Source organism: Coregonus clupeaformis, chromosome 1 (genome assembly GCF_020615455.1).
Source record: "Coregonus clupeaformis isolate EN_2021a chromosome 1, ASM2061545v1, whole genome shotgun sequence".
Lineage (NCBI taxonomy): Eukaryota > Metazoa > Chordata > Actinopteri > Salmoniformes > Salmonidae > Coregonus > Coregonus clupeaformis.
Genome location: NC_059192.1, coordinates 34,965,997 through 34,992,309, shown reverse-complemented (window position 1 = coordinate 34,992,309; position 26,313 = coordinate 34,965,997). Strand labels below are relative to the sequence as shown.

At 43.3% G+C, this 26,313-nt stretch overlaps 2 protein-coding genes across 4 annotated transcripts in view; one reads left to right on the top strand and one right to left on the bottom strand.

Moving 5' to 3' along the window:
- Positions 1-1,355: 1,355 nt before the first annotated feature.
- ift140 (intraflagellar transport 140 homolog (Chlamydomonas)) overlaps positions 1,356-26,313 on the top strand; it is a 43,749-nt gene continuing 18,791 nt past the window's right edge. Inside the window, exons 1-19 of one of the 3 annotated variants that reach the window (XM_041877306.2) lie at positions 1,356-1,503; positions 2,046-2,211; positions 2,612-2,833; positions 7,656-7,777; positions 9,013-9,155; positions 9,444-9,619; positions 9,695-9,786; positions 10,140-10,246; positions 10,564-10,703; positions 10,996-11,199; positions 12,083-12,155; positions 12,311-12,402; positions 12,901-13,028; positions 13,298-13,415; positions 13,593-13,714; positions 13,801-13,930; positions 14,900-15,031; positions 15,669-15,704; positions 16,572-16,822. In XM_041877306.2, the coding sequence (XP_041733240.2) occupies positions 2,065-2,211; positions 2,612-2,833; positions 7,656-7,777; positions 9,013-9,155; positions 9,444-9,619; positions 9,695-9,786; positions 10,140-10,246; positions 10,564-10,703; positions 10,996-11,199; positions 12,083-12,155; positions 12,311-12,402; positions 12,901-13,028; positions 13,298-13,415; positions 13,593-13,714; positions 13,801-13,930; positions 14,900-15,031; positions 15,669-15,704; positions 16,572-16,822 (2,435 nt within the window). In that variant the 5' untranslated portion in view covers positions 1,356-1,503; positions 2,046-2,064. Of the gene's footprint in view, positions 1,504-2,045; positions 2,212-2,611; positions 2,834-7,655; positions 7,778-9,012; positions 9,156-9,443; positions 9,787-10,139; positions 10,247-10,563; positions 10,704-10,995; positions 11,200-12,082; positions 12,156-12,310; positions 12,403-12,900; positions 13,029-13,297; positions 13,416-13,592; positions 13,715-13,800; positions 13,931-14,899; positions 15,032-15,668; positions 15,705-16,571; positions 16,823-26,313 lie in introns of all 3 variants that reach the window. The other 2 variants (XM_041877289.2, XM_041877298.2) reach the window with 2 other exon arrangements.
- LOC121567348 (trichohyalin-like) lies at positions 21,617-22,739 on the bottom strand. Its single transcript, XM_041877332.1, has 2 exons — positions 22,432-22,739; positions 21,617-22,280 (listed from the first exon to the last, which is right to left on the bottom strand). Exons 1-2 carry the CDS (start codon positions 22,690-22,692, stop codon positions 21,714-21,716), a joined length of 828 nt encoding a protein of 275 aa, XP_041733266.1. The 5' UTR covers positions 22,693-22,739; the 3' UTR covers positions 21,617-21,713.

The following is a 26,313-nucleotide window of genomic DNA, read 5'->3' as shown; positions in this document are numbered from 1 at the left end:
TATATAGTGAAAAAATATTGGTCCTAAAATGGACCCTTGAGGAACACCAAAACTTACAATTGATATGTCAGAGGACAAACCATCCACAAAGACAAACTGAAATCTTTCCGACAGATAAGATCTAAACCAGGAAATAACTTGTACGTGTAGACCAATTAGGGTTTCCAATCTCTCCAACATTTTGAGAGGAATGGGAAATTTGACATAGGCCGATTGTTTTTTTATTTTGGGGGGGGTCAAGGTTTGGCTTTTTCAGGATTTATTAGAGCCACTTTTAGTGTGTTTGGTACACATCCGGAGGAGATTGTCGAGTCACGTCGACAATCTACTGGAAAATCCTTTTCAAACCTTGTAATATGAAGATTATTATAGATTAAAAGATGTATCGGTGCTCATCGGCCATTGGACATAAACATTACACAACAAGTTGGAAATCGCAAATTCAACAATGAGTGGTTTGGAAGGAATCAGTGTCTAACTGCAAGCGTTGCAAAGCAATCACTAGCCTGCTATTCAGTGGACAGGGTGTGTGGTCCAAATCTGGGTTTAAGGGTCTCTTTTCCAAGCTTAAAAGGATAAACATTCACATGCAACACCATGGGCCATAAAAGGTTGAATGCATTGGCCATGCTGTCAATCTATGAATGAACTGTTTCGCTGCCAGACAAGGCTCCACTGATTGCCAGGTGTAGCGGTGGTAAGGATTCACTCCATGGTGCTGAAAAGACAGCTTCATGTAGGCCCTAACAGTTTGTGGGCACCGTTTGTCACCGTTATAGTGCAATTAATGTATTGTCTAGCATTGTGTTGTGTAGTGGCTTTGCTGGCATGCATCCAAAAAAAAGTTGAGTTTTCCCCACCAAGATTTACATGCTAAAATCGCCACTGTGTTCAACATAGGAGCAACAAGCACAGGAAGTAGCTCTTTCAGTAGTTTAGGTGGAATAGGGTCCAGTAGGCAGTTGGACCCTATTCCACAGAGCTGTAATCAAACCTGTAAAAAGGTTGTGAGACACATTTGATAACTGAGATTTGCTCTCTGTAATTTCTGTAACTCCTCCTTGAACTGTATGACATAGATGGGGAGAGATTTTGTGAAAGGGTTAGAAAGGCTGGACGGGGTTGGGGTTTGGGTTTGGGTGGTGTAGTGTAGTGGGGGGGGGAAACGGGAGGGAAGTGGTGTCTAGGGCTCTATTTCACTTTCTGAGAGGAACAGGACTAATGAAGATAATTGAATGTAGGTAGGCGGTGACTGGCCTCATATACCAGTACAGTAGGTGGCGGTGTATGCGCCTTAAACTTTGGATGCGATCTGCCAACCCAATATCAAATAAGAAGAAGAACTCTTCTTTGCCCACCCTTTCCGTTGAGGTTGTCGGGGTAACTAGAAGGGACGCTTTTTCACACGGCAGCAGAGCAAAACCACAAAACTGGACTTTTGCCATTTATGTTGTTACGACCATTTTTTTTTTGACTGCACATAGCTAGAAGAAAGCTTTTCAGGTAACTTCTCCATTCTCAGCATTTGGAACTATAAATCCCTCGTAAATTGTAGCAAACCGTTTTAATGCTAACGGGTGCTAACCATGGCATGTAATTTTTTGCAACAGGCCCCAATGGATTAACGTTATTTTACGGTAACTAGCTAATGCTAGCTAGCTGGTAGCCAATGTTGAGTTAGCATGGCGAAGTTACCAAGTTAGCTAGCTTGTCTTTTGCTATAAGCTTTGTCCAATAAATATCCACGTAACATTCACAATTAACTAGGGGACCCAGTTGTTGAATTAGCAGCTAGCTAAGTTGGCTAACGCTAGCTACCCAAATGTCAAGGTGATCATTCCAGCAGTTTCTAGCTAGTGAACGTTAGCTACCTAATTTGCTTGACAGCAGCAGTAGCTAATCTGTTGCTTGTTTATCTGATCAAGTCACTTGATGCAACACATAACTTACACTGTAAAATATAATGTTTCTTGGGACCCCCCTCATCATCATCATCCATTCCTCCTCCTAATGTACCTCTTCCTCTTCTTCTGCCTCCTCTACAGATCAGGAGGCACCGGGGACATGGCGGTGTACTTTGATCACCATATCGAGGCCCCTGAATCTAGCGGGGCCCCCTCTCAGGTGGCATGGCATCCCACTCAGCCTGTACTAGCAGTGGCCTCCAACAGCCCCACCACCGGGGGCAACATCGACCTCTACCTCCAACAGGTGAGCCCCTCACTACAGATAGTCAGAGTTGCACCCATCCTGTCCTCAATCTGCAATTGATCAAATTACGCTGTAGTATGAAAAATGTATACACTCACTAACTGTAAGTCGCTCTGGATAAGAGCGTCTGCTAAATGACTAAAATGTCTAAAATGTAGACTGACTGAATTGCCACAACAGACATCAGTCTATAGCTTCATGTTCATCAATTGCAGAGGGGAAATATAAACCCACTGCACTTTACCTTTTGAAAACTGTTTAACCCCAATAAACACTTGAAGAGTGGAAGGTCCTTGTCCTCCGTTGATGTTGGGTCATGGGCCTTTTCACTGCTTTGATGTAGACAAGTATGGAACTGCTACTAATACATTGATTGAACTGCTCTCCTGTCATCATGTAGGGGGAGCACGTAGGGAGCTGCCACGTGGACCGTCCCTTCCAGCCCACGGTGCTGCGTTGGCACCCCACTAAACCTCTGCTGGCTCTGGGCTGGGAGACAGGCGAGGTGCTGCTGCTCACACACCCCTCTGGGGAGCAGACGCCGCTGCCCGCCACACACACCGCCTGCATCACCCTGCTGGAGTGGAGCAGCTCCGGCAGCCGCCTGGTCACTGGGGATCAGGTGAGTGCGTGTGAACACACAGACAAGCAGACACACACACACAAACCACACACACACACACAGACTACTAAAGCATTTGATACACACGCTAGAATATCCAAAGTAGTGGAGATATTTTCATAGTCTCCTCAGTCTTTGGGTGATTCCGTGTAAAAGTAAACCTGAGTATGCACAAATATAGTTAGTCATTTCCAAAGAAACCACGTTCATAATTATCCCTAAGGTCTATATGTTGAAGTGCAGGCTTTATTTGACAAGTTTAAGGAAATTGCATGAATTTTGATACTTTTCAGTCAATCATATTTCATGGCTCTTACAAAGCTCACAGAGCTTGTTTTTACACTAACAGCTATTATAGTTACACAGATTAGATGTTAATGAAGCAATACAGACCACATTTAAGTGTCTTGAGTTTAGTTTGCGTGTTCTATAGTCTTGTAAAGATTGGAGGGTGACTGAGACAGGCAATGTAACATCCATAATGTTTTTAGGAAAAGTGTTTGTAAAACATGCACCTTACTTTGGATCATCTTAAAACTTTCTCTGTAATGCTAACTTACATTAAGGTTTTATATGGTCTATAATTGGTTTCTCTCTTTTCATTGTCAGTATCCTTTTTCAGCATTATGATATCTGTAACATCCATAACGGTTGTGGATGTGATGGATATTGATGTATTTTTTTTAGCTTTAGAAGCTTGTGCATTCACCACATTTGTGTGCTTGTTCTGGAATGTATTCTTCAGACTTTCCCTAAAGCAATTGTTGCATTTTTGAGAATGATGTGTTCTAGCTACGATTCTTTTGGAAAATACATTCGTGGTCAAAAGTTTTGAGAATGACACAAATACTAATCTTCACAAAGTCTGCTGCCTCAGTTTTGATGATGGCAATTTGCATATACTCCAGAATGTCATGAAGAGTGATCAGATGAATTGCTATTAATTGCAAAGTCCCTCTTTGCCATGAAAATAAACGTAATCCCCCAAAAACATTTCCACTGCATTTCAGCCCTGCCATAAACGGACCAGCTGCCATCATGTCAGTGATTCTCTCATTAACACAGGTGAGAGTGTTGACGAGGACAAGGCTGGAGATCACTCTGTCATGCTGATTGAGTTAGAATAACAGACTGGAAGCTTTAAAAGGAGGGTGGTGCTTGAAATCATTGTTCTTCCTCTGTTAACCATGGTTACCTGCAAGGAAACACGTGCCTTCATCATTGCTTTGCACAAAAAGGGCTTCACAGGCAAGGATATTGCTGCTAGTAAGATTGCACCTAAATCAACCATTTATCGGATCATCAAGAACTTCAAGGAGAGAGGTTCAATTGTTGTGAAGAAGGCGTCAGGGCGCCCAATAAAGTTCTGCAAGCGCCAGGACCGTCTCCTAAAGTTGATTCAGCTGCGGGATCGGGGCACCACCAGTGCAGAGCTTGCTCAGGAATGGCAGCAGGCAGGTGTGAGTGCATCTGCACGCACAGTGAGGCGAATACTTTTGGAGGATGGCCTCGTGTCAAGAAGGGCAGCAAAGAAGCCACTTCTCTCCAGGAAAAACATCAGGGACAGACTGATATTCTGAAAAAGGTACAGGGATTTATTTATTTATTTTTTATTTCACCTTTATTTAACCAGGTAAGCCAGTTGAGAACAAGTTCTCATTTACAACTGCGACCTGGCCAAGATAAAGCAAAGCAGTGCGATAAAAACAACAACACAGAGTTACATATGGGGTAAAACAAAACAAAGTCAAAAATACAACAGAAATGGACTGCTGAGGACTGGGGAAAGTCATTTTCTCTGCTGAATCCCCTTTCCGATTGTTTGGGGCATCCGGAAAACACCTTGTCCGGAGAAGACAAGGTGAGCGCTACCATCAGTCCTGTGTCATGCCAACAGTAAAGCATCCTGAGACCATTCATGTGTGGGATTGCTTCTCAGCCAAGGGAGTGGGCTCACTCACAATTTTGCCTAAGAACACAGCCATGAATAAAGAATGGTAGCAACACATCCTCCGAGAGCAACTTCTCCCAACCATCCAAGAACAGTTTGGTGACGACCAATGCCTTTTCCAGCATGATGGAGCGCCTTGCCATAAGGCAAAAGTGATAACTAAGTGGCTCGGGGAACAAAACATCGACATTTTGGGTCCATGTCCAGGAAACTCCCCAGACCTTAATCCCATTGAGAACTTGTGGTTGATCCTCAAGAGGTGGGTGGACAAACAAAAACCCACAAATTCTGACAAACTCCAAGCATTGATTATGCAAGAATGGGCTGCCATCAGTCAGGATGTGGTCCAGAAGTTAATTGACAGCATGCCAGGGCGGATTGCAGAGGTCTTGAAAAAGAAGGGTCAACACTGCAAAAATGGACTCTTTGCATAAACTTAATGTAATTGTCAATAAAAGCCTTTGACACTTATGGAATGCTTGTAATTATACTTCAGTATACCATAGTAACATCTGACAAAAATACAGTGGGGAAAAAAAGTATTTAGTCAGCCACCAATTGTGCAAGTTCTCCCACTTAAAAATATGAGAGAGGCCTGTAATTTTCATCATAGGTACACGTCAACTATGACAGACAAAATGAGGGGAAAAAAATCCAGAAAATCATATTGTAGGATTTTTAATGAATTTATTAGCAAATTATGGTGGAAAATAAGTATTTGGTCAATAACAAGTCTTCACAAGGTTTTCACAAACTGTTGCTGGTATTTTGGCCCATTCCTCCATGCAGATCTCCTCTAGAGCAGTGATGTTTTGGGGCTGTCGCTGGGCAACACAGACTTTCAACTCCCTCCAAAGATTTTCTATGGGGTTGAGATCTGGAGACTGGCTAGGCCACTCCAGGACCTTGAAATGTTTCTTACGAAGCCACTCCTTCGTTGCCCGGGCGGTGTGTTTGGGATCATTGTCATGCTGAAAGACCCAGCCACATTTCATCTTCAATGCCCTTGCTGATGGAAGGAGGTTTTCACTCAAAATCTCACGATACATGGCCCCATTCATTATTTCCTTTACACGGATCAGTCGTCCTGGTCCCTTTGCAGAAAAACAGCCCCAAAGCATGATGTTTCCACCCCCATGCTTCACAGTAGGTATGGTGTTCTTTGGATGCAACTCAGCATTCTTTGTCCTCCAAACACTGACCTTCATCTGACCATATGACATTCTCCCAATCCTCTTCTGGATCATCCAAATGCACTCTAGCAAACTTCAGACGGGCCTGGACATGTACTGGCTTAAGCAGGGGGACACGTCTGGCACTGCAGGATTTGAGTCCCTGGCGGCGTAGTGTGTTACTGATAGTAGGCTTTGTTACTTTGGTCCCAGCTCTCTGCAGGTCATTCACTAGGTCCCCGTGTGGTTCTGGGATTTTTGCTCACCGTTCTTGTGATCATTTTGACCCCACAGGGTGAGATCTTGCGTGGAGCCCCAGATCGAGGGAGATTATCAGTGGTCTTGTATGTCTTCCATTTCTTAATAATTGCTCCCACAGTTGATTTCTTCAAACCAAGCTGCTTACCTATTGCAGATTCAGTCTTCCCAGCCTGGTGCAGGTCTACAATTTTGTTTCTGGTGTCCTTTGACAGCTCTTTGGTCTTGGCCATAGTGGAGTTTGGAGTGTGACTGTTTGAGGTTGTGGACAGGTGTCTTTTATACTGATAACAAGTTCAAACAGGTGCCATTAATACAGGGAACGAGTGGAGGACAGAGGAGCCTCTTAAAGAAGAAGTTACAGGTCTGTGAGAGCCAGAAATCTTGCTTGTTTGTAGTTGACCAAATACTTAATTTCCACCATAATGTGATTTTCTGGATTTTTTTCCCTCATTTTGTCTGTCATAGTTGACGTGTACCTATGATGAAAATTACAGGCCTCTCTCATCTTTTTAAGTGGGAGAACTTGCACAATTGGTGGCTGACTAAATACTTTTTCCCCCCACTGTATCTCATAACACTGAAGCAGCAAACTTTGTGAAGACCAATACTTGTGTCATTCTCAAAACTTTTGACCACGACTGTATATGCTGAAATGCATTTCTCATACATGGTAGTACTGTTTTTTAGATAGAAAGATGAGATGAGTTTAGTCCTGGAGTGTCTTTTTCAATTGAAAGCCCATCTATTGGTACTATAGGCACATGTATATTGTCTCATTTGCATATTTAGTTACAATATTTCAGGAACAATTTTATACAGAAAAATCGGTGTCTAAATTCAAATGGCACAGGTTAATTTTGATATATAAAGATATAAACATTACTTATTAGGGTGTGGTGCCTGCCCTTGTATATTATTCAGGCTACCTGTAATTATGCAGTCATAAGGCTTCTTCTGACATTTTAAAAACCTTCCAAATGACAACAAATGTATTATGATAGATTTTAACATCTATTTCAGACACTAAATCCATAACGGAGGGTATCACATCCATAAGTAGGTTTTCCTCTAAACTAATAAAGGAAATGACAGTCTTTTCAAAATTATGTTTTTTGTGTTCAGCCAAGTGTTTCCTTCGAAATGGCAATCCATGTTTTGACTTAAGACTTATGCTTGTCCATTTCATGTAACATCCATAACGCTTCTTATTTTTTTTATTTCTTCAACGTCAGTATTTACAAGTCTGCTTTTGGGGGTATACACTCCCCCCCCCCGAAGGGGTACTATAGACACACACATCAAAAGTTTCATTTACATTTTGTTTGTCCATTCTGTGAGACATTTAAAGTTGTGATTTTTCTTGCAAATGTAATGTCCATAACGCTGGAATCGGCCATTGGGCGTGTGTGTGTGAATGAACTGTCGTTGCTCCGTGTAGATGGGAGTTCTGGCGTTATGGAAGGTGGACGCCCGAGGAAGACTACAGGGAAATCACATAGTGAAGCATGACTACACCAAGCCCTTAACCTACTGTATCTTCAGACCAGCACCCCCGGGAGAGTGAGTTACTAGAACCCTATAAGGACCCCAAAAGGTTCTGAGTCAGAGCAGGCTATTGTTCTGCATAAGCTCTTGACAAAGAGATGCCTCAATTGATATACTGCAGGGGTCCCCAATTACATTAACCTGCGGGCAGATTCTTTTCTTGAGTGGATGGACGGGGGACCGGAACATAGTTATAAATAATTTGTACACTGCAAATTGACAACAAGAAGCCCAAACAGATATAGTATTTGACAAAAACAGAATCATTTCAAACCTTGATTACATTGGGATACAATCACATATGCCTCTATATTTATGCGTGGGAATATATTTCCTAAATGAAAATCACTTTGAGCTTAGTTCCTGGTGATTTAACAGTCCTTTATGTCCAACAATGAAAATTATATATAAAGTTTTTATTTTATTGCTCAGAAAACTTGGATGGCCAAATAAAATCAGCATTTGGCCCGCTGGCCGCCTATTGGGGATCCCTGATATACTGTATGTGGATAAATATTTTAGAGTCCAGGTTTTATGCAACTATTCAATGTTATTTTTAGCTAGGACAACAAATTGTATCCATATTATCACTGTTGTGAAGTTATCTTTGGTTGTAAATCAATGGCACTGACACTGTCTCGCCCTGCTATTAAGCATATAAATGCCAAGTGTAAGTTAAGCCAGGAACTGTCTCCCAAATTGTTGGTCGGGACCCAAACCCATTGGTGCGTTGCAGTTGTTTCTCTTGGGTCTTGCTCAAGACTGGGTCCTGGCTAGAAAAATGGTTTGGTCATTCACTGGGTCAGAAAGAGTAACATTTGAAAGACCTTAGCTGTGCTATTTTGCCAACTCCTATGGCCATTGTCAAATCGTATCAAATTTTATTTGCCACATGCGCCGAATACAACAGGTGTAGACCTTACAGTGAAATGCATACTTACAAGCCCTTAACCAACAATGCAGTTTTAAGAAAAAAAGTTAAGTAAAAATAGATAAGTAAAAAATAACTAAAGAGCAGCAGTAAAATAAAATAACAGTAGGGAGGCTATATAGAGGGGGTACCGGTACAGAGTCAATGTGCGGGGGCACCGGTTAGTCATTGTTTGGCGTAACAATGACCATAGGAGTTGGCAAGACCGCACAAACAGATCTGGGATTCAGGCTAGGGTCAGTGTCACAATGCATAGTTTGGAAACCGTTCTACTAAGCTCCTGTCCCAGTGTATAATGCTAACTGTGGTTGGTTCCAAGGGATGTGGCGATGCTGGCGCGGGCGGCAGTGGGCGGGGACGAGAGTGCCCTGGACATGTTCAACTGGAGGAAGGCTGGGAATGGAGCGCCGCTCAAGATGGGCCCTCAGGAGGGACTGGTGTTCTACGTCAGCACGGCAGACGGTTAGACGCTCTCAAACTCTGTGTTTTTACCTGCGTTGTTCCCCTACGTGTGTGTGTGTGTGTTTGTGTGTGTGTGTGTGTGTGTGTGTGTGTGTGTGTGTGTGTGTGTGTGTGAGACCTCTCGCCTCTGGGCCTGTAGAGAAATTCCTCCAAACCAGACCCTCAACGGTTAGAGTGTGTTTAGCTTTGGTGCACTGCCCTGTGTAATTAAGTGAAATCTGAAGCAGTACTGTCACTGTGCGAGCATAGGTGTGTGTGTTTGAGTGTGTGTATTGACTCTGTGTCCAGGCAAGGTGCACTGTGTGGATGAGCATGGCAGGAGTAGCCCAGTGCTCAGTGTGGACGGCTCCATCCAGAAACTCTTCTATCTGAAGAGGAGAGAAGTCCTGGCCGTTGTCACGGAAACCCTTATGCTGTCGCAGTACACTCTGGGACCTGAGGGGGGAGCCCATGAGCTCATGAAGGTACAGTGTCACTGTCAGTTGAATTCAAGTTTGTGTACGTGTGTGACTCTGTGTTTATATGTTCTGTTGTCGCAGGTGAAGCTGAGTGGAAAAAGTGGCCAAAGTGCAGATATCGTTTCAACAGAGACAGGCCTCCTCATCACAGCTACAGGGGAACCGGTCATCAGGTCAGACACACACAAACACACACCAACACACACAAGTAAGCATTTCATGGTAAGGTCTACACATGTTGTATTCGGCACATATGACAAATACAATTTGATTAGATTTGACTATCCTTGTGGGGACCAAACAATTGATTCCCATTAATAATCCTATTTTCCTTAACCGTAACTTTAACTCCTAAACCTAACCCCTAACCCGAATTCTAACCCTAACCCCTAAGCCTAAAATAGCAATTTTCCTTGTAGGGACCAGTGAAATGTCCCCACTTCTGGTCCCCACAAGGATAGTAAAACCAAACACACAAACACACACACACACACTGACTGTGGAGCTGACATACATTGTGTTGTAGGCTCTGGGACTTGGAGAGAGATGACAACTATGTGCTTTCTCTGGATGAGAGCCGGGGCTTTGAGAAAGGAGAGGTGTTGAACTGTGTCTCCTACTGCACAGCCAAAGGTAGGAATGAACAATGGTGTGCTATGGTAGACTTATGTTAAATGGATTACTATTACACAGTATACATCCACTAACCTAGTCCCAGATCTGTTTGTGTTAGCTTGCCAGCAACTCCTATGGTCATTGTCTCCAGTGCACACTGTTTATGACAATGACCACCATAGGAATCGGCAAGATGGAACAAAATTGATCTGGGACCAGGCTATGCATTCACCGCTCTAATAGGCAATTCTTTAAAAAAAATGATATTTAGGCATAGAAATGGTCGTATTTGTATTGTTTCAAGATGTTGCCCTCACTCCCCTGCGTCTTCCCAGAGATCCTAGCTGCAGGCACCAACAGGGGACGTATAGCTCTGTGGAGGATGGTGAGCCAGCCCAACACCAGGACAGACACCAAAGCCCAGTGGAAACTACAGACACCCACGGAGATCGAGGGCAATGTCACCCAGCTCCAGGTATACTACAGTACTACATTATACTGTATTGACACTTGGCGACGACACAGACACAGAGTATTATATCCTCGTCCATCACCTCTCCATCACCTTGTTTTGACAGATCCGATCAAGATTAGTTTACAATGCGCTTTTTTGTTTGTCGACACCTAAACCATTGGATTTCACTGATTGTGGCTACAATACGATCACCGGACTCATAGACAGAGTGCAGTTATATTAGTCAGTGACTATGTTATTACAGTTTTACAATAATGTGTTGTCTGAATGCAATTGTCTTGTGTGTTTCCAGTGGGGCTCCAACCTGAACCTGCTGGCGGCCAACAGTGTGACCACAGTGCTGATCCTCTGTGAGCACGTCATGTCTGCCCACTTCGGCCAGCAGGTGGCAGCGGTGCAGCTGACCCCCTCTCAGCTCAGCCTTACAATGTTCAACACCAACTCCCACCTCACCCTGCGCTCCGACATGCACATCAAGGGCGTCTGCGTCACCAAGGTAACCAGCCCAAAAATGTGTCCCGTGAGCCGTCACCAAGGTAACGAGCTAAAAATGTGCCCTGCTCACCAACTGTGTATGTCTAGCTCAGCGTTTCCAAACTAGGGGTCGCGACCCCATGTGGGCTCGCCTGATTTGAAAATGGGGTCGCGAGAGAAACAAAAAATTATTATATAGAGCTTAGTTCATAGAACCGGGGTTACGTCAGTAACCTCCGGTAGCCGCTAGATGCGGTTGTAATAAACAGAGCCGTTTCTGTTTTCTTTCTACAAATGTGACTATCTTTTATGACCCCATCACTGAAGGAAAAGACTCTCAGGAATACGTATGCGTCTTCTGTTTCCCTCTACAACGCCCACAAGCTGCGCGGGACTTATTAGAACAGAGTGTTCAAGACCAGGCACTAAATCAGACGGGGAGGGAAAGAACCTCAATGAAGATGTTATTTTCTACACAGAAGAGCATACAAAATTATTACCTGATGATCTTCTGAACTTCCAAATACCTTTCTGATGCATTTCAGTCACTTCAAACCATACTTCCTTCAGATTTGAAGTAATGTCAAAAGTACTGTCAGACTGATTTGTTATAGACTGTCATAGCCCCAATTAAAGAAGTGAACATTGGCTGTTGATTACATCACTTTTTTTTACATGGTGGGGTCACGAAAAATGGGGTCACGGGCCAAAAAAGTTTGGGAACCCCTGGTTTAGCTTGACTTAGGAGGCTATCAAATAATTAGTTTTCTGCTCAATGTGACAGTTTTACTGTGTCCGTCTCACACAAGCAGGTGTGTTATCTAAGGAGTATTTGAGGTGTGTTGAGTGGTCTCTTACCATGACTGAGATATTAGGCATCTGATGTTTACGTGATGTGTGTTCAGGACACAGTCACAGTGTGGAACGGGAAGCAGGTCACTGTGTACGAAACCTCAGGGACAACTCTACGCAACACAGGTAAAGTGGCTACACAGCTAAACAGTGACAACAGTACACACCAGCATGGCACTGCATAACACTGTCATAAGCATTGCGTTAAGACCGATGCTTAGTGTTATTAAGCCCTGTGTGAATCCTCCTGTCCCTTCCCCTCCTCTCCTGCTCGTCCCCAGGCTCTTTCCAGTGTGAGTCCCAGGTCTTAGCTGTGCATGATGAGAATATCTACACTGTGGAGCCCAATAGGGTCCAGGTCCGCACACCACAGGTCAGTCCCCTACCTAGAACCCTCTGCCTATCCACACTCACGCAGGCGCAGATACATACAGACGCATGCACGCGCGGACACACAATCAGTATGCATACTGCCTCATACGGCTTCAAGGCTCCTGTCAAATCTATTTCAGTGTTCTTTTTTTGTCTGTATCCTACAGATGTAGGATCTTAATTTTTTGGTAGTTTGCTACAGCAGGCAAATAATCCTGCAGCAACAGGAAATGTAAATTATTATGTGGATTATAATTACTGGACATTTTTTAGGGGTTGATACATTTTTCGTTAGGACAAATTGGTGAAAATTACTACTTTAGAAGACTTTTTAAACCTCAAATACACTACAAGTTTGCATTTCCTGTTGTGCAGGAAAATTCTCAGCGACAAAAGGGTGATCAAATGAAGATCCTACTCTGTATATTATAGATAAGCATTGTGTGTCTTTTGTCTATTGTAAATAAGCAGTGTGTATCTCTCTGACTCTGTCTCCCAGGGCACAGTGAAGCAGCTACTAGCCTTCTCTGAGGCAGAGGGCAACCCTGTGCTGCTCAGTGTATGTCAGGGCTATCTGGTGGTGGGAACAGACACAGCTCACATCAAGGTCTTTGACCTCACCCGCAGGTATACACAAAAACATATAAAAACCCTGATACCTCCGCTCAATTTACATGACTTGTAATGCCACTTTTTCAAATAAGTATCGTTAGCCAGTAAGTGAATGAGCGAGGCCAATTTTGTTTGGTTTTGCAGGTCTCAATTGTGTTGTGTTGCTTTACATAGCTAGCGAAAGACTAACCCCTTTCATTGCATATTGCAGCACAATTTTCAGGGGTCATTGCATACGTCATTGTATAGACTGTATATACGTCTGTTACTGTATGTGTGTATAGAGAAGCCAAGGCCCACTGCAGTGCTAAGAACCTAGTGGACCTGACCCCAAATCTGGGAGCCCTGAGATCGGTCAAGTGTAACGCCAACGGCAACCAAGTCAGCATCCTGGTCACTCTGGTGAGTGGACACTGAGAGACACAGAACCTTGACTTTATTCGGAAGGATCTCATAGATAAACTTTGCTCTTGTTATTTGCAATGAAGTTATTTTAATTACTACACTTCCAACTCTGTTAAATTATATTTCTACCAAGTTGTTCATTGTCTTGTTGCTGATTTTATTTATCTCTCTAAGGTGAATGGGAGACCTGACCACAGAATGTACTTCTATGACGTAGAGATGGACACACTCTCTCACTTTGACTTCTTCACTGGCAGACCGCCTAGTGGCATCTCACAGGCCGACGACACAGAAAGGTGTGTGTGTGTGTACATTCTTTTGACTGTGTGTGTTCCTTTGACTGTGTTTGTGTTTTCTGACTGTGTGTGGGTGTGTGTTCCAGACGGCCAATGACAGAGCTGAGCGAGAGATGTCCTGTGTCTCATTTCTGGGACGAGAACGAGCCTCGTCTGTTTGTGTGTGAGACGGTACTGGTCAACTCTGACTCTCCCCAAATGGACCATCTGGACAGGGTAGGGGTTGCGTCATTGTGCTACTTCTCACCAAACAAAAATGTTACGTACTGTAATGTACAATCACATTGACAAGATTTGACAACAAATAATTTATTATAGGCCTGTTTTCAGAATGAATTGCGATAAAGATAGTGCTCTATTTTGTTAATATCAATTTCAATAACTATTTTGTTTATCGGTAATATCATACATGTCACATGTATACAATACCAGTGTTTCCCCTATATTCATTATTTTTCCTTTGTCATTTTTCTTCTCAATGTTTTTTATTTTTATATATTTTTCTGCGGAGACCAACTTTTAAAGGGATAGTGCGAGATTTTGGCAATTAAGACCTTTTTGTACTTACCCAGTCAGATGAACCCATGGATACCATTTTTATGTGTCTGCGTGCAGTTTGAAGAAAGTTGCTAACTAGAGTTAGCTCAATTGCTAACTAGCATTAGTTAGCAAGGGCTCGCAAAACTACCTTCAACTTCCTTTAAACTGCACACAGAGACATAAACATGGTATTCATGAGTTAATCTGACTCTGGGTAGAAAAAGGGCTTAATTGCCAAAATCTCGTCGCACCATCCCTTTAAGATCAGAGTGACAAGTTACAGCGTATATTCTAGCAAACAGAGCGAGCAGTGGCGCGAATGAGAGCCACGAGCTCTCAGCCACCGCTTGCTCCTCATCATCTCCCTACAGTGCAGTGGCACGCATCAGTTAAATTTAACATGGTGTCAACATAATTACATATTCATGCATTTTAGAATAGAATGTCCTTTTTAAAAAGTCACCAGGAGTGACCTTCTCACAATCATTCTACAAAACCCCCTGAGACCCCCACCCCCTCCCTTTCCCACTGCTGCTGAAAAGAATCCTAGGGGAAACACTGAATACATATTAAGTGTGGATGTGTTCTGAGTCCGCTGTGCTATGACCTATGTAACCTATAGCATGTATTTGCTGTCTCCTGCAGGTGGATGTGCTCGTGGTGACGTTTTTCTGCACTCAGGAACATGGGCTCCTCCTGCAGGACTCTTACCCCAAACCAGCCGGCCTGCAGGCGCTACTGGCCCTGGACGTTCCCTACTACTACTTCACCTGTAAGGTAGGGACAATGACCAATGTACAGTACATTACCTGCAGGGTAGTGAATGGTATCCCTTTACTTAAGGTGAGGCCATTCGTTACTGTATGTCTACTCTTTTGTGTACTCATTTTCTAATTTACAAGGGATGTACTGTTCAAATTATTCATTATGTCATCATGATTTTCAGTAGGACTACAGATGTAGGATCTTAATTTGAGCCAGTTTGCTACAGCAGGAAATAAATCATGTAGCAACAGGAAATGTGAATTATTATATGGATTATAATTCATGGACATTTTTTGTAGTGGTTGATACATTTTACTTTACGGCAAATCAAGTCTGAAATTCTAAATGGAAATTGCAAACTTTAGAAGCCTTTTTAAACCTGCTGTGCAGGCAAATTCTCATCAACAAAAGAGTGATCAAATTAAGATCCTACATCTGTAAATTACTTGTAAGGTAGGGTTGCTCTCTTGCTTCTCTTCCACATCCTGTCCCTCAGAGGTTATTTTCACAAAACTCTGTTGGTCTTTCTCTTCATTTTACCTAATCTTTGCTTGATCTCTTCCTCCCTCTCTTTCTTGAGTGTATGTGAATTTGTCATATTTCATGTGCATGTCTGTCTGTGTTTGTGCTTGGCTTCCATTCACACCAGCTGTTGTTTCGGAGGGGTGGTATCTCTTTACCAGAAGTAAGTATCTACTGCTTCTTCAGTTAGTCAGTGCTTCAAATCTCCTCGGCTTTTCCATAGTCCTGTCCTCTTTTCCTAGGCTAGTGGCATTGTAAAACCTCCATTGGGTTATAATGATTAACAGAACAATGTAATCTAGACCGTTCAAAGTTAAATATGTTTTTACATAGGAAGAATGCACCACAGTATTCAGATGCATAAGTTAGATGTGTAGGGTCCATGTTTTGTAGCTTGTACCATAGAATGACATATAAAATTTAATAGGATATCTGTGGCTTATACACCCTACTCCACTGGTTGGATAGGGTCAATGTCTTCTTAGATGTCTATTTCCACTGCTTTTGTTGCCTGTCTTGTCTGTGTCTCCCTACTAGCCTTAGGTCTCATATCCGAGGACGTTTCCTTTCATTGAGCCTAATCTTTCTATGATAAAGGACTGAGTGCCGCTACAATAGGTGTGTGTGTGTGTGTGTGTGTGTGTGTGTGTGTGTGCGCGTGTCATTTTCCCTTCCTAATCAAGCAGCCTATGTATAATCGAGTCGGCTGCCAGTATTGAACTTTATCACGCTATAATAGAAAAATGCTTCAAGAGACAGATTCTATCTCTGGAGAAAATAAAGTGTTTCCCGAAAGAATATCTTACCCCACTCCAACAATTATGTTGAATTTCGACAATGACACATGGTGTAGTTATACATTAGTATTGTTTGTGTGGGGAATTTTCATATTCAGGTGTGAAGTGTTTGAAACAGAGATGAGGTTGGACAAATCAATGCATTAGGGAACTAGAGCCCATGGAAGCATAACACAACATTTCTGAAGTCACATTGTATTGAAATAGCTAATACTAATCTCATCAACACCCAGCCTGGTGAGAGGGATCCAGAGGCGGAGGAGGCCCCAGCTCCAGACCCCACCCAATCTCCATCCCTGGCCCAGGCCTCAGCCCCGGCCCCGGCTGCCCAGTCCCCCCACATGGTGTCCAGACGAGCCCTCCGGGACTTTCAGGGCCTGGAGAACTGTGAAAAGGCCACCCGCGATGCCATGCTCAACTTCAGCTTCTACCTGACCATCGGTAACATGGACGAGGCCTTCAAGTCCATCAAGCTCATCAAGAGGTAAGAGAACTTGGATAGGCCTAGTTTTAACACTCGCCGACTGATAACTCATCAAGAAGTTAAAAGCAAACCTCCCGAGTGGCGCAGCGGTCTAAGGCACTACAGACCCGGGTTCGATCCCGGGCTGTGTCGCAGCCGGCCGCGACCGGGAGACCCATGAGGCGGCGCACAATTGGCCCAGCGTCGCCCGGGTGAGGGGAGGGTTTGGCTGGCCGGGATGTCCTTGTCCCATCGCACTCTAGTGGCACATGCACGCTGACTTCAGTCGCCAGTTGTACAGTGTTTCCTCCGACACATTGGTGCGGCTTGCTTCCGGGTTAAGCGAGCAATGTGTTAAGAAGCAGTGCGGCTTGGCAGGGTCGTGTTTCGGAGGATGCATGGCTCTCGACCTTCGCCTCTTCCGAGTCTGTACCAATTGGATATCACAAAATTGGGGAGAAAAGGGGTACAAGGTAACAAAAAAAAGTATAATTTAAAAGTAAGATATGTTTACTGTGCGCTGTCTGTGCGGAGAATACAGTATTTAACAGCTGACGGCTTTCTTCAATCATATGCATCACACTGAGTCCAGTAGTGCAGTATGTGTGACGTCTATGTGATTGTATCGGAGTGTGTCTGCACATATGTGTGTGTGTGTGTGTGTACGCCTTAGCTAACGCCCAACGCCTTTGCTTCGCACAATCAGTGGGCAGTGGGGTAGACGTGCAGAATGGCATGCCTGCAGCCGTGCACCATCCATTTGCCACCACTTCCTATCATCATTTCATGGTTCCTGCCCACTCCAGGGCCCCATTAACAGCCAGTAATTGCTAAGCACATCCCAGTTCAAAGGCTTCAGGAAAGGCTATTGGGATGGTATTGTTAGTGTGGCCTTGATTCCTCTCAGGCCCTCTTTCTGAGGGTTTGCAATGGGAGACTTCATTGTGACAGGTTCTTTAGACGAACGCAGAGAATTAGCATTGTTGCCATTTTCTTTTGATCACCCCTTACATAACCCTTTCAACTGTAGTGGTCAAACATGGATGGCCTCAGGGTTAAGATGTTTTATGTGGGCTGGTTGTAGAACTATATCACAATTTTAGCGCAATGGTTCTTAAACTTTTTCAGCTCGAGAGCCAAATGAAAAATGGACCATCCTCCCGTGACCCAAATTGTCCGACCCACCTCTCACATGCCCAGGGCCCAGTTTAAGAAACCCTGCTGTAAAGGAAAGATTCTTGAGTAATGCTCTTTGCTGTTTGAGTGGAAAAACAGACACAATTATTGCTTTGATATAATCAGCAGAGAAAATCCATTGGAAATGAGAGATGGCTAGTGTACGTGTAGCCTAAGCAGGGGGGTTTGACGGAGACAGGAGTGTGTTTTAAAACAAGGATGCTGTGATATGATCTGATTTCGAGGAACAAACCGTTTTCTGCTTATGGTAGCGTAGTATGAAGGGGATTTTTAATCACAGGACATGATTTAGGATGTTTTGTGTGTGTGTGTGTGTGTGTGTGTGTGTGTGTGTGTGTGTGTGTGTACTGTACGTTATGGTGAGGGGATGTGCTTCTCTAAACACACTGTGTCACACAAATCCCTTGTCCTTGTTTGGATCTAAGAGTGCCCTTTCCAGTCATTCAGCCAACCAGAGAAATAGGTCAGAGAGGGGATGTGAGTGTGTGTGACAAAGGGTGTCACCTCAAAGTAGCCTGGATGTCATGTATAGACGAATACGTGACTGGACACTCAATCCTAAATTCCCCAGAAGTAATGCTTTGAGCACGTACAAACATACGCAAATATGTCTGAAAATACAAACAAAAGGGGAAAATAGCCTATCCTAGCTAGCCGGATATCACACTATGTTTAATAGGTTGATGACAGCTTTAGTAAGTTCCACAGTGACAGTTATTTTTTACTGCCAATTCCTTTTTCAAAGCAGTCATTTTAGTCAGTGTTTTCGATTTCCGCTTATCCCCACCAACAGGATGATGCGCTTCTTGTTCTATGTGTGACCAATAACATTTACATCTCTTCTGTCTATCTGCTGGGGCTTGTTGCCATGGAAACGTCCTTTGAACTGCCAAAACATTAATAAACGGAGGGACCCGCATACTGTGCATGTGAACTCCCAGCAGCACTTTACTGATAGACCTATCTCTAAATATAGATGTACAGTGGGGGAAAAAAGTATTTAGTCAGCCACCAATTGTGCAAGTTCTCCCACTTAAAAAGATGAGAGAGGCCTGTAATTTTCATCATAGGTACACGTCAACTATGACAGACAAATTGAGAAAAAAATATCCAGAAAATCACATTGTAGGATTTTTAATGAATTTATTTGCAAATTATGGTGGAAAATAAGTATTTGGTCACTTACAAACAAGCAAGATTTCTGGCTCTCACAGACCTGTAACTTCTTCTTTAAGAGGCTCCTCTGTCCTCCTCTCGTTACCTGTATTAATGGCACCTGTTTGAACTTGTTATCAGTATAAAAGACACCTGTCCACAACCTCAAACAGTCACACTCCAAACTCCACTATGGCCAAGACCAAAGAGCTGTCAAAGGACACCAGAAACAAAATTGTAGACCTGCACCAGGCTGGGAAGACTGAATCTGCAATAGGTAAGCAGCTTGGTTTGAAGAAATCAACTGTGGGAGCAATTATTAAGAAATGGAAGACATACAAGACCACTGATAATCTCCCTCGATCTGGGGCTCCACGCAAGATCTCACCCCGTGGGGTCAAAATGATCACAAGAACGGTGAGCAAAAATCCCAGAACCACACAGGGGGACCTAGTGAATGACCTGCAGAGAGCTGGGACCAAAGTAACAAAGCCTACCATCAGTAACACACTACGCCGCCAGGGACTCAAATCCTGCAGTGCAAGACGTGTCCCCCTGCTTAAGCCAGTACATGTCCAGGCCCGTCTGAAGTTTTCTAGAGTACATTTGGATGATCCAGAAGAGGATTGGGAGAATGTCATATGGTCAGATGAAACCAAAATAGAACTCAACTCAACTCGTCGTGTTTGGAGGACAAAGAATGCTGAGTTGCATCCAAAGAACACCATACCTACTGTGAAGCATGGGGGTGGAAACATCATGCTTTAGGGCTGTTTTTCTGCAAAGGGACCAGGACGACTGATCCGTTTAAAGGAAAGAATGAATGGGGCCATGTATCGTGAGATTTTGAGTGAAAACCTCCTTCCATCAGCAAGGGCATTGAAGATGAAATGTGGCTGGGTCTTTCAGCATGACAATGATCCCAAACACACCGCCCGGGCAACGAAGGAGTGGCTTTGTAAGAAGCATTTCAAGGTCATGGAGTGGCCTAGCCAGTCTCCAGATCTCAACCCCATAGAAAATCTTTGGAGGGAGTTGAAAGTCCGTGTTGCCCAGCGACAGCCCCAAAACATCACTGCTCTAGAGGAGATATGCATGGAGGAATGGGCCAAAATACCAGCAACAGTGTTTGAAAACCTTGTGAAGACTTACAGAAAACGTTTGACCTGTGTCATTGCCAACAAAGGGTATATAACAAAGTTTTGAGAAACTTTTGTTATTGACCAAATACTTATTTTCCACCATAATTTGCAAATAAATTCATAAAAAATCCTACAATGTGATTTTCTGGAATTTTTTTCCTCATTTTGTCTGTCATAGTTGATGTGTACCTATGATGAAAATTACAGGCCTCTCTCATCTTTTTAAGTGGGAGAACTTGCACAATTGGTGGCTGACTAAATACTTTTTTCCCCCACTGTATATGGTTTGATACTACCAACTGTAATCTTAGTCCAAATGCAAAGTGAGCCCTACAGCTCATGAAGCTCTTATAGCTAATGAGATCTGTTGTATAAGTCTTGCTCCAATGCAAATTTAAAGTTGATAAGACTCAACCACAACCTAATATTTATAGTCTAAAACAAAACGAATATCTCTTAACATGCTGCCGCTCTCTTTGAGACATACTGAAGGAGACATACTGAAGCAGTATGTCGGAAACAGTATGTCAGATACAGTGTGGAATGTCTCTGCTCAGTCCAGACCCCCAGTGATATTTCCTGTCATTCATGTTGTCCTTGACTCCAGGTGACACGCTACAGGGCTATCGCTCCATGTGAATACAAGCCTTCACTTAACAAAATGTCCTTTACCATCGGCCATTTATATACAGGGGTAATGCTTAATCTTCATCAATTTCCAAGTCAGACAAAACACTTAAGGAAGTCTCCAGAAGTACAGCTAGACTGATGTATTATGGCAATGGTCAACAGTACAGCGACTATTGTAGTGAAGTCACTTCTGGCGAGTTTTGTACTGTATCTGTGAGAGAAAAGTACAGTAGTCTAACAGTATTTAATAGGTCACACAATATGTCTTAGTATTTTGACAATGCTTATCAGTGCTATCTAAATTTATAGGCTATTTCTTAGTGACACCTCCAAATCATTTTACCCTTCCATATAAGCTTAATTTAGGGGCAACTGTCTCAATATGTAGAAATGTCACTAGATTATAGCAAACACGTTGTTATAGATCAGGAGGAACACTGCATAACATATGCTCATTATTTTGCTTTTACAATGTGTTATGTTCATTGTTCATCAGTAAGCCTTGATGTATTTGTCAGTTGTTTTATATAACCCAGTAACTTAAAGTATTTTCTAACCATTATCCTCCCTCATAGAATTTAATCAAAGTATATGTTTGATGAAATGATGCAAGAACCACCACAAACAGGTACAGGCGGCTTGTATACTTTTAGTTAAACAAAATATGTATTTATTTGCAAACAATCGACGGCAAAGGAATAATGTGGCACTTCCTCTTTTCATCACTTCACTTCTCTTATCGTCAATTCTCGTCTCTGCTCTTCTCTTGAATCTTCTGAGCAAGAACATCACCTGAAGCAGCTGGATTTCTTCTCGGTCTTCTTCTCTTTGGTCACCTCCTCCAAGACCACCTCCTTCTCCTTTTTAGTGTCCCCCTTCAAGACCACCTGCACCTCCTCCTTGGTCTCCTCCTCCAAGATCACCTCCTTCTCCTCCTTGGTCTCCTCCTCCAAGATCACCTCCTTCTCCTCCTTGGTCTTCTCCTCCAGGACCACCTGCACCTTCTCATGCTCCAGGCTGGCATAGTGCTCCTGGTATCCCTGGATAAGCCACTGTGCCTCTTCCTCCTCCACCTTCCAGCGAAGACTCTCCAGGGTGGCTTGCAGCCTCTGGGCTTGGTCAAACACCTCATCCCCCTTGGGCCGCAGCTCCTCTGTCTTATCAATGATTTTCGTCAGTGAGCCAGTGCATTGGTTCAGCCTCTCCTCCTTAGCCAGGAGAATGTTCTCCAGCTTGGGCAGGCTGTCTTGGTTCTCGCGGACCCACTCCTCTGCCCTCTGAACAGCCCTCTCCTCCCTCAGCACCTCAGTGTGGAGCTGGTAGCACTTTATCTTCAGCTCGGCATTCTCCTTCTCCTGAGAGAACAGGAAAACAAGAGCAATATAATGAGACGGATAATCCATTTAGAGATGTGGGAGACGTATTGCAGTAACTATATTTATAAATTTAAGAAGATGCATCAGAATCACACTTCAGTCATATCCAACAAGTATCATGTGTTCTTACCTGGGCGCAGATCCTCAGGTACATGTTGTACAGAATCATGACAAAGGTGTCGTCCATTCCAGGGCCAGCTGTAGAAGCAGCCTCTGGGGCAGCAATGGCTGGTGGTCTTCTGCGAGTCATTCGGGGTATGACCATGGCAGGGGTGGCCACAGCCAGGGCAGTGAAGCCAGGGGGTGGGCGGCAAGGTGTGGCAGGGGCAGCAGTCATTTTACACGTTTTCACTGACAGCTTTTGCTTTGACAGCTGAGTGGTTGACTTCATAGGTTGAACCAAAACAAACCAATCGAACCAAAACAAAACAAAATGTCATTCTTTGACCAAAATTATCTGTCGTCATGGATAGTTGGCAATGCTAGGCAACATAGAATTTTGATAGAAAGCAGACTTAAGTTGGGGTCTGCTGATGACTTACATTGAAAAATCGAATCTCCCTGCTGTCATATCTAACACCAACTTCAATTAAACTCTAAATTATGGTTTGTGGGGTTTGCATGGGTTTTTCACTTGTGTAAAATATTGTGTTGCCACAAATTAATATATATACAGTGGGGAGAACAAGTATTTGATACACTGCCGATTTTGCAGGTTTTCCTACTTACAAAGCATGTAGAGGTCTGTAATTTTTATCATAGGTACACTTCAACTGTGAGGGACGGAATCTAAAACAAAAATCCAGAAAATCACATTGTATGATTTTTAAGTAATTAATTTGCAATTTTATTGCATGACATAAGTATTTGATACATCAGAAAAGCAGAACTTAATATTTGGTACAGAAACCTTTGTTTGCAATTACAGAGATCATATGTTTCCTGTAGGTCTTGATCAGGTTTGCACACACTGCAGCAGGGATTTTGGCCCACTCCTCCATACAGACCTTCTCCAGATCCTTCAGGTTTCGGGGCTGTCGCTGGGCAATACAGACTTTCAGCTCCCTCCAAAGATATTCTATTGGGTTCAGGTCTGGAGACTGGCTAGGCCACTCCAGGACCTTGAGATGCTTCTTACGGAGCCACTCCTTAGTTGCCCTGGCTGTGCGTTTCGGGTCGTTGTCATGCTGGAAGACCCAGCCACGACCCATCTTCAATGCTCTTACTGAGGGAAGGAGGTTGTTGGCCAAGATCTCGCGATACATGGCCCCATCCATCCTCCCCTCAATACGGTGCAGTCGTCCTGTCCCCTTTGCAGAAAAGCATCCCCAAAGAATGATGTTTCCACCTCCATGCTTCACGGTTGGGATGGTGTTCTTGGGGTTGTACTCATCCTTTTTCTTCTTCCAAACACGGTGAGTGGAGTTTAGACCAAAAAGCTCTATTTTTGTCTCATCAGACCACATGACCTTCTCCCATTCCTCCTCTGGATCATCCAGATGGTCATTGGCAAACTTCAGACGGGCCTGGACATGCGCTGGCTTGAGCAGGGGGACCTTGCGTGCGTTGCAGGATTTTAATCCATGACGGCGTAGTGTGTTACTAATGGTTTTCTTTGAGACTGTGGTCCCAGCTCTCTTCAGGTCATTGACCAGGTCCTGCCATGTAGTTCTGGGCTGATCCCTCACCTTCCTCATGATCATTGATGCCCCACGAGGTGAGATCTTGCATGGAGCCCCAGACCGAGGGTGATTGACCGTCATCTTGAACTTCCATTTTCTAATAATTGCGCCAACAGTTGTTGCCTTCTCACCAAGCTGCTTGCCTATTGTCCTGTAGCCCATCCCAGCCTTGTGCAGGTCTACAATTGTATCCCTGATGTCCTTACACAGCTCTCTGGTCTTGGCCATTGTGGAGAGGTTGGAGTCTGTTTGATTGAGTGTGTGGACAGGTGTCTTTTATACAGGTAATGAGTTCAAACAGGTGCAGTTAATACAGGTAATGAGTGGAGAACAGGAGGGCTTCTTAAAGAAAAACTAACAGGTCTGTGAGAGCCGGAATTCTTACTGGTTGGTAGGTGATCAAATACTTATGTCATGCAATAAAATGCAAATTAATTACTTAAAAATCATACAATGTGATTTTCTGGATTTTTGTTTTAGATTCCGTCTCTCACAGTTGAAGTGTACCTATGATAAAAATTACAGACCTCTACATGCTTTGTAAGTAGGAAAACATGCAAAATCGGCAGTGTATTAAATACTTGTTCTCCCCACTGTATATATATACACACAGTATATAAGAATCTTAGACATCACACACAATACAACAGTAATTTAAAAAGACAATACCACACATTATTATAACATTTGTATTATTTATTATTATTTTCATGCACACTCACTGTCTGGCTTGAAAGTGACAACTCCACGAACAGCTGATTTCCTTTCAGCAGTATGATATAATTGCAATATCATATCAATAGTTTAATACACCTGTATAAAATTAATTTAAGTACATGTACCACAAGCGAGCAGATTATCTAATGTTTATGGTATTTACTGTATGTCTGTTGGGCAAATCTGAAATCATCCATGTCCTGAGGTCTGAAGATCTGAAAATAGTCTTATTTTAAGACAATTTGCCATTAAACAACCTTCGGTGATTTGGATAGAATGAATTAATGTGCAATGTTGTGCATACATACACCTCACTTGACAACATTGAGTTCTCAAGATAAATGTAGAAATATGGTACCAAATAGTCAACATTTAAGGATACTTTGGATGGATTGGATGGGGTTAACACATTTTGAAGTCGATGCTGAGTTGTAACCTAAATCGCTTTTAATATTAAGAATAATATAAACAATATGCAGGAAGTATATGTTATTACATGCTGTAAGTGCACATAGAACAAAACATGTCAAGATCCAGCTTGATCTTTTCCTAAACAGGGCGTTTTCAAACAAACCTTCAAGCACACTTTGGAGTAATTGGCTTACTACAACATGTCTACTAAAAGACAAATTCAATACAGCTCAGTGTTTCCCCCAGGAGTGTTTTCAGCAGTGGTGGCAGAGTTACCTGTTTTTTTATGATTTTATTTAATTATAATATAATTTTTGAAGTGGCGGCCACGATTTAGCAGCGGCGGTGCACTGCATATAGGGGAAACACTGCAGTTTATGGTTTTTAAAACTGACTTACATACACTATATATACAAAAGTATGAGGACACCCCTTCAAATTAGTGGATTCGGCTATTTCAGCCACACCTGTTGCCAACAATTGTATAAAATCGAGCACACAATCATGCAATACACAAACATCGGCAGTAGAATGGCCTTACTGAAGAGCTCAGTGACTTTCATCGTGGCACCGTCATAGGATGCCACCTTTCCAACAAGTCAGTTTGTCAAATATTTGCCCCGCTAGAGCTGCCTCGGTCAACTGTAAGTGCTGTTATTGTGAAGTGGAAACGTCTAGGAGCAACAACGGCTCAGCTGCGAAGTGGTAGGCCACACAAGCTCACAGAACGGGACCGCCGAGTGCTGAAGCACGTAGCGTGTAAAAATCGTCTGTCCTCGGTTGCAACACTCACTACCGAGTTCCAAACTGCCTCTGGAAGCAACGTCAGCACAATAACTGTTTTTGTATGGAGCTTCATGAAATGGGTTTCCATGGCCGAGTAGCCGCACACAAGCCTAAGATCAACATGCGCAATGCCAAGTGTCGGCTGGACTGGTGTAAAGCTCGCCGCTATTGGACACTGGAGCAGTGGAAATGCATTCTCTGGAGTGATGAATCACGCTTCACCATCTGGCAGTCCGACGGACGAATCTGGATCTGGATTTGGCAGATGCCAGGAAAACGCTACCTGCCCCAATGCATAGTGTCAACTGTAAAGTTTGGTGGAGGAGGAATAATGGTCTGGGGCTGTTTTTCATGGTTCGGGCTAAGCCCCTTAGTTCCAGTGAATGGACATTTTTACGATACAGCATACAATGACA

What these genes read in the sequence shown, in the direction of transcription:
- LOC121567348 (XM_041877332.1), bottom strand. Translation starts at nt 22,692, where the DNA reads ATGAAGTCAACCACTCAGCTGTCAAAGCAAAAGCTGTCAGTGAAAACG. An exon ending in ACCTGAGGATCTGCGCCCAG is followed by an intron (nt 22,281 to 22,431) that starts GTAAGAACACAT and finishes CTGTTCTCTCAG; the next exon opens with GAGAAGGAGAATGCCGAGCT.